General features: G+C 39.9%; 1 protein-coding gene across 1 annotated transcript in view; it reads right to left on the reverse strand.

The window, feature by feature from the left end:
- Nucleotides 1-2,318: 2,318 nt before the first annotated feature.
- Nucleotides 2,319-7,742, reverse strand: part of LOC141338971 (fibrillin-2-like) — a 28,116-nt gene continuing 22,692 nt past the window's right edge. The window contains exons 17-24 of the mRNA XM_073844582.1: nt 6,170-6,295; nt 5,941-6,063; nt 5,706-5,822; nt 5,472-5,600; nt 5,112-5,231; nt 4,800-5,031; nt 2,784-2,943; nt 2,319-2,693 (exon numbers count right to left, since the gene is read on the reverse strand). Coding sequence (XP_073700683.1) covers nt 2,319-2,693; nt 2,784-2,943; nt 4,800-5,031; nt 5,112-5,231; nt 5,472-5,600; nt 5,706-5,822; nt 5,941-6,063; nt 6,170-6,295 — 1,382 coding nt within the window. The remainder of the gene's footprint in view (nt 2,694-2,783; nt 2,944-4,799; nt 5,032-5,111; nt 5,232-5,471; nt 5,601-5,705; nt 5,823-5,940; nt 6,064-6,169; nt 6,296-7,742) is intronic.

Here is a 7,742-nt window from a genome sequence, read left to right on the forward strand (position 1 = left end):
TCTCGAATTTGTAGCTCTCATTTGGACGGATGTGCAGTGTTGATATGCCAAGAAACGGAGGAGCTTGCATTTGCTTTGTGAGTTTTGTAAGTAGATTGGATATTTTCCTAATTCCTTTTTGTCTGAAATAAAACTGGATTTATTCACTTAAGGCTTCCAGTATCTTCAGGACGGAGTGTACTGAAGTGGCCACCCTTCTGAGATCAAGTCTTGCTAAATCTCTTTAACGTGGCTAAAAATGGTTTTCGCACACAGGGAACAGAGACAAAGGTTTAAAAATATAACCCATGTTGTTTTATTGCCATTTGTTGTTTCGTACAGATGTTTACAAACATTGTGCGGATCACTTGGATCTGACAGATGGATCGAAAATGATATAAAAACAAGGCATTTGGAATTACTCGTTAGCAGTGTACGGGGTGCTCAGGTTTGTCCGTCATGGATCTTTATGGCTCAAAAAATTCATACAGATGCCCTAAGTCAATGGGATTCGACGACATCCTGAGCGACCCGGTCCACTTTCTTTGGTCTGAAGTTTGTAACTCAACACTAGCTTGATGACCGTTTCAAGTTTGCTGCTGATTTTTTGACATACAGTACAGTCACGCACATTCGCTCTTTTACATGTAGTGGCATCAACAAAAACAAAAGATATGAACGTATACAAAGTTCCCATGTTAGACAAATGGTTATGCATAAATATAGCTGAGGCTGTCGTACAGTGCAGTTACTGTGATGTTCAAGAAACAGTTTTGTCGTTCTAGCACCAAAATGACTTTGTTTACAGCCCTTGAAAACAGTCCAATGTTGCTGGTCGTTGCAATAAACTACAGTATTATTCGTTTAGATGATCGGCGGACGAGCTCATGTAAACAGTGACGTCTGTCACATAGCGCTCAGTGACAGTAAATTTAAGGACGCTGTGATCATTCAGAGGAAGAACAAAGTCAACAGCTCGTAAAGGCTATTTAGCTAACGTTTACAAGTAAATATTTGGTTCGGCAGTCTTGACGCTCAAGAATACAAAAGAAGAAGAAATACAAACAAAATCTACATTTCACTTTAAAATATACAATTTAAATTTTCAACAAGCTTTGATAGTATTGATTTTTCAGCATTGAGACAGTACAAAAGACAATCACACACAAAATAAAAAATAAAACAAAACACAAAAGACCTTTGAAAAATGTCACGTTTGCGATCCACAAATCAGTTCGTAGTACAGCGTAAGTTGGAATCTTAGCACCTGGTTTGCTCGCCATTTTTTGAGAAACTAAGAAACGAGGGTCGGCTGGTCCTTCCCGCACTTGAAAGTTGAAAAACCTGTGTGTGCGTGTCCATATCTGGAGTGTTTTGGAGAACGGCTTGCCAAACAATCCTTATGTACCATTGAGACTGAGCGTCTCCAGCTGCAATCAAAAAATGGCCTCTGGTTGGTTTACCCAGCAGGCTTCCAGTTCTCCATTCGTATGTGCTCTGTTTGCGAAGCGCGCCTTTGTCAAATACACCGACAAGAGCACACAAGTATGGAGAAGAAATTGCGAATGCCAAGTTTGTGCAACATCACATGCATATTCGAAAACCCTTCGGACACTCGTTGCCATTTTTGGAATGGAAATTCCCTGATTAAATACACAGAGGAGGCCCAGTGCAAATTTTGAGCATTTAGCACCACTCCTGTCCTAACTGCCGTACATATGTGTATTCGTGTGTATGTGTGTATAATGAGGTAAAATGATGTGGCAGCTCAAGCAAACACTCCAGAAAGTTTATGTGAAAGGATGGACCCTGAACCCTCAACTCTTGTTTTAAACCTGAAAACTTGTTGCAGTCCTTTGTGTGACCTTTTTTTTTTCTTCAAAAACAGTACAATACTTGACGAATGACTCTAAATACTGAATGGAATAAACTTTGACCCCAGTTTGCACCGAGATATCGAGGTGAGCGAACGGTCGTTATATTTTTCTTCATCTATAATGCAACGCTTTTATGTGCACTAAAGACTGAAATGTCATTTCATGATAATTTCGACAGTTTACAACTGTATCAGCCGTACTAAAATTAAAATTAAATCGTCCTTACCATTAATATTTCTGATTGTCCCTCAGGTAAAAGTGGGTGCTAATGCAAGTGCTAACGCACTCCTGCTAATTTAAGGTGGTATATGTACACATTCCACCCAACCTGGTGGAATCACTGGGGGCTGACGTGAAAGGACGGCAAATAAAAACAAACCCAAAACATGGCGGTAAATGGACAAAGTCTCTCAGAGCCAATGCCCTGCAGTGAAGGGCACGGGGGGGGGTCAAGGATCAGTCTCAGTGCAGGTGGATGTGCAGCTTGATGCGCAGTGCGTCGCCGATCTCGCCCAGCAAGTAGTCGCTGTCGTGCTGGTCCTCCATTTGCTGAAGTTTGCGCGGACCGAACAGACGCAAGCTGGCGATCTCCAGGCGGTACAAACCTGGAGGGGGTAGCTTCCGGCCCAGCCGCAAAATGCTCTTGCCGTCACGGCGCTCCAGGATGCGGAAGTGTTCACCCTGGTTTCCATGTGTTATGACATAGCGCACGTGGTGCTCAAGCGGCTCCAGGGCAGGAAGCAACTCAAGTAGGGGTTCCTTGTTTTGCAGCTGTGCCAGACTCAGGTTCATTGGGATGGAGGTCTGAACATCCATGCTGGCCATGCTCACCGTCTCCTGAAGGCAGGACAGAACAGTCAGTAAGGTCAGGGTTAGCAATTTTGATAACAACACAACTACAGAGAGGCGGACAGTACTCAAAAGTACCTTAAGCTCATTATTGCCAGCATTACGCCTATGGCGTCCTTTCTTTCCAAGGTCACCATTGATCTTGCATTCATAGCAGGCTTCCGGTGACAATGCTTCTTCGTCATCGACACCTTCCGAGGCAAACTGACCCTGGAAGCCCACTCCTGTGATGCAGTGCCTAGAAACATAAAAGGTGAAACCTTAATACATTATTTGCACTTGTGTAATTATTCAGTTCAGGCAAGGAATTTCCAAATTCTGGTTCTGGAGGGCCAACAACCTGTTGAGCAGGGATCTCCAACCCTGGTCCTGGAGAGCTACTGTCCTGCTAACTTCAGTTCCAGGACCCCTGTCTCTTAATTGTCAAATAACTCTGAAGATCTTGATTATCTTCCTCAGGTGTGTTTGATTGGGGTTGGAGCTGAACTACCCCTAGCTCCAGCTTGTCCCAATATACTTTCCTGGAAGTTTTTACTAATTTTAAAGGCCTTGATAACCTTGGTTCAGGTATGTTAAATTAAAGTTATAGCTAAACTCTGCAGGACGGAGGCCCTTCAGGACCAGAATTGGACACATCTGATTTAGGCCTTGCTCCACCTAATGTGGACTTGCTGTCTTTGCTTGTATAGGTCCATGCAGTGTCCTGCAGTTTAGTTTCAACCCTAATTAAACACCTGAACTACCCAATCAAGGTCTTACTAGGTATACTTGAAACTTCCAGGTAGTTGTGTTGAGACAAGTTAGAGCTAAACTCTGCAGGACACTGGCCCTCCAGGAATGAGTTTGGGCCCCCTAGTTTATGGAGTCCAAAAGACAGTAGAGCAGGGGTCTCCAAACTCGGTCCTGGAGGGCCAATGTCCTGCAGAGTTTAGCTCCCTAATCAAACACACCTGCCTGGAAGTATCTAGCGTGCCTAGTAGAACCTTGATTAGCTGGTTCAGGTGTGTTTAATTATGATTGGAGCTAAACTCTGCAGAACACTGGCCCTCCAGGACTGAGTTTAAACACCCATGCTGTAGAGCAGGAGTTCTCAACTCCTGGCCCTCGAGGTCCATTTTCCTGCAGAGTTTAGCTCCAACCCTAATCAAACACACCTGAACAAGCTAATCAAGCTCTTCATCATTACTAGAAAGTTACAGGCAGGTCAGTCTGATCAAGGTTGGAGGTAAACTCTGCAGAAAAGTGGACCTCGAGGGCCAGAGTTGAGAACCTCTGCTGTAGAGAATCCCATTTTAGGAATCAGAAGGGTTCTTGCACCCTTGCTGAGCCCATGCTGATGCGAGCTCCACAGTAGACTACTGCATGACAATCTATGTATGGGTTAGGCACCAAAATGTGAACTCGTGGACAAGGAATATATTAGTGGAATTTAGGAAAGGGCCTTGAAGTTTCGGGCAAGTTTATGGCATAGGTATGTCGACATCCTTTCCAATCGCCAAGGAAAAACCTAAACCCTTTTAGCCACTTTAGAACTGGGGTCTCCAAACTTGGTCCTGGAGGGCCGGTGTCCTGCAGAGTTTAGTTCCAACCCTATTTGCACACACCTAAACCAGCTAATCAAGGTCTTACTAGGTATACTTGAAACTTCCAGGCAAGTGTGTTGAGGCAAGTTGGAGTTAAACTCTGCAGGACACCGGCCCTCCTGGAACAAGTTTGGTGACCCCTACTCTATTGAGTCCACAAGACGTTAGCGGAGGAGTCACCAAACTTAGTCCTGGAGGGCCGGTGTCCTGCAGAGTTTAGCTTCAACCCTAATTAAACTCTAATGGCCAAGCAAGGTCTTACTATGCATGCTAGAAACTTCCAGCCAGATGTCCTGAGGCAAGTTGGAGCTAAACTCCTCAGGACATTGGCCCTCAGGACATCAGCTAAGCTCCTCAGTCCTGCTCCTAGAGGGCCACCTTCTTAGACTTTAGCTCTTGAACTAGCCAGAGCTGAACTCCGAAAGAAAGTGGTCCTCCAGGAGCACAAATGGACAAAATGAACTCTGGTAATTCAGTGGTCAAATAAGAACAGACTAGCCCAAATACTCACCCTTGTCCTGCTCGGTAGAAGCCTCCGGGACATCCGCACAAGTATCCACCATCTGTGTTGGAGCAGCCATAGCTGCAGGGGTTATTGTTCATGGAGCATTCATTAACATCCTGGCAGCCGCCAGCAGAGGCCTCAAAGTCGAAACCTGAGGGGCACACGCACTTATAGCTGCCCAGAGTGTTATAGCAAGATGCCGATCCGCATACTTGGTTCCCGGTGCATTCGTTCTCATCTGGGTGGACGGAAGACGCAAGAATTAGAACAACTGCCCCTCAACTGAAAAACGCGTTTCATCCTCGTAGAAATACTTACCCACACACTGGTTCCACTGATAGTGCTGAACGTAACCCTGTGGGCATCCGCAGCGAAACCCTCCCAGCATGTTCTGGCAACCGTGTTGGCATCGGTGGTTTCCGCCACATTCGTCAACGTCTGTAAAAAAACAAAGATAACAAAATCAGGTTAGCATGTCCGTCCACTTTCGACTAAGTCATTAGTGGTGCTTTGTAGGAGCTTTGTAGGCGTGATTTGATCACCACAACTCTCTGATTGGTGGAATTTCCACACAGCATCATGAGTAATGTAGTTTTTACACCACAAACTCCACTGTTCAACACAACTATGAACTAATGTGAATGGATGGCTTCAAAATGGCCAAAACGGTAGACGTACCATCGCAGTTGAGTCCTGTGCCATCCAAAGAGAAGCCCTTTTGACACTCGCAGTTGAAGCTGCCAGGGGTGTTGAGGCAGGAGGCGCGGGAGCCGCATACGTTCGGCTGATTGCTGCATTCGTTGTTGTCTGCGAGATGAAGCATGGAGGCAATTTTAGCTCCGAATGACCCGCTCAATTATTTAGACTCCGGGCTAGGCATGTTAGCAGGCAGTTTGAGTTCATATCACTCACCTATGCATGCCGTCTGGTGCTGCGTGAAGCCTGAGGGGCATTTACAGGTGAAGCCACCGATCGTGTTGACACACAGGAACTGACAGTTGTGTTGCTTGGTTGAGCACTCGTCCAAGTCTGGGATGAAATAAGCATCACAGTGGGTTGATCATTGGGGCGGATTATTGCTATGACCAGATTTATAAGCAGATCTCGTCCCAGCAAGGAAAAATGTACGCATTAATTATAAACTAACCTTTGCAGGTCTTCCCATCGGGCTGGAGGATGTATCCTCTGGGACACGAGCACAGGTAGCTGCCTTCGGTGTTCTTGCACAGGAAGTTACACGGTTTGGGCGACTGAGAGCACTCGTCCATATCTAATTAGAAATGCAGCATGAGGTATTGCATCAAAAATAGGGCTTTTGAACAGTATCGCACTTTATTTGTTTTAAGTAAGAGTTACGGTGAGCGAGTAGAACGTACCAATGCAGGAAGTGCCGGTAAAGTCATTGGTGTATCCCACGTTGCAATGGCAGCGGAAGGAGCCGACGCTGTTGATGCACTGGCCGTTCTTACAGAGGTTAGGCATCACCTCACACTCGTTGATGTCTGCAAAAATACAGTAGATGTGGTATAAATATTCAAATATGCATTTTTGCAAAGATGCGTTTAACTAAACATCTGTAGCACTTTAAAACAGCGCTAATATTAATACTATAAAATTGTTAATACATTTTATATATTTAAATGATTTTATTTTGAATTATTTATCATTAAAATAAAATTATTTAAAAATGCATTCATGTAAACATCCATAATCACAAACAGAAAAATGTATAAAATTCTAAATGCATAGATTTATTAAATACGTTAAAATATTTTAACATTTATTATAAATGTAAAAAAATAATTTTTAAAATATTCAGAAATGAATTTAAACTACAAATACTACTAAAAACATGATACTAATGAAAACATGATATAATGATAAATTATTTATAGTAATAATTAAAAATAATGAAAATTATTTAAGAAATGCATTACAACCAGTAAAGAAATGGATACACTTTTTGTATAATTTGTCCAAAATTATTATTAAAATTATGAATAATTTATTAAATAAAATGATTTTAAAAAGCATATTTATTTATTTATTTAAAATATCCATAAATACATTTAAAATATAATAAATATGAATATACATGTTAAAATATATTTAAAATATTTATCATGTACATTACCAGTTACACTTTTTGTATACGTTGTCCCAAATTATTTAATAATAATATTATTAAAGTTATTATTATTAAAATTATTAAATAATTAATATTATTAATATTTTATTAAATATTTTTTTAAAAGCATTACTGTAAACATTAATACTAATTAATATAAAAAAATAACTATTTTTAAATGTATATATTTATTAAACCCATTAAAATATTGCAAAATATAAATAAACATTTTAAATATCTATAAATGAATTTGAAATACATGAATATATATTTTACATTTTTCCTATGTACATTACTGATAGATATATATCCACCTACAAATATAATTTGTCCACAAGTCACTATAATAAAATTATTAAACAAAAAAAGATAAACATTCATAATTATAAATATAAAAAGTAATAAACATTTTCTGAATTTATATCTTTAAATCCAAACCAAAGAAATGGTTACACTTTTTATATAATTTGTCCAAAATTATTATTATTATGATAAATAATTCACTATAAAAAATAATTAAAAAGTAATTAATATAAAAATCATTGAATACTTCTTGAATCGCATAATATTGACATTTAATATAAATAATTGTATTTAATAATTGTAAAAATGTATTTAAAATAACCATAAATTAATTAGAATAATTAATAAAAACATGAATATACATCTAAAAATATTTCAAATATATTGTTAAATATATTAAAATATCCCAAGCAATTTATTAAATATCACAAATACGAAAATATTGATATTTTTGAAAATTGAAAATACCAAATTTATATTTGATAATTTGTTCAAGATTATTATAATTGTAATATTAT

The sequence above is a fragment of the Garra rufa genome, chromosome 7, assembly GCF_049309525.1.
Source record: "Garra rufa chromosome 7, GarRuf1.0, whole genome shotgun sequence".
Classification (NCBI taxonomy): domain Eukaryota; kingdom Metazoa; phylum Chordata; class Actinopteri; order Cypriniformes; family Cyprinidae; genus Garra; species Garra rufa.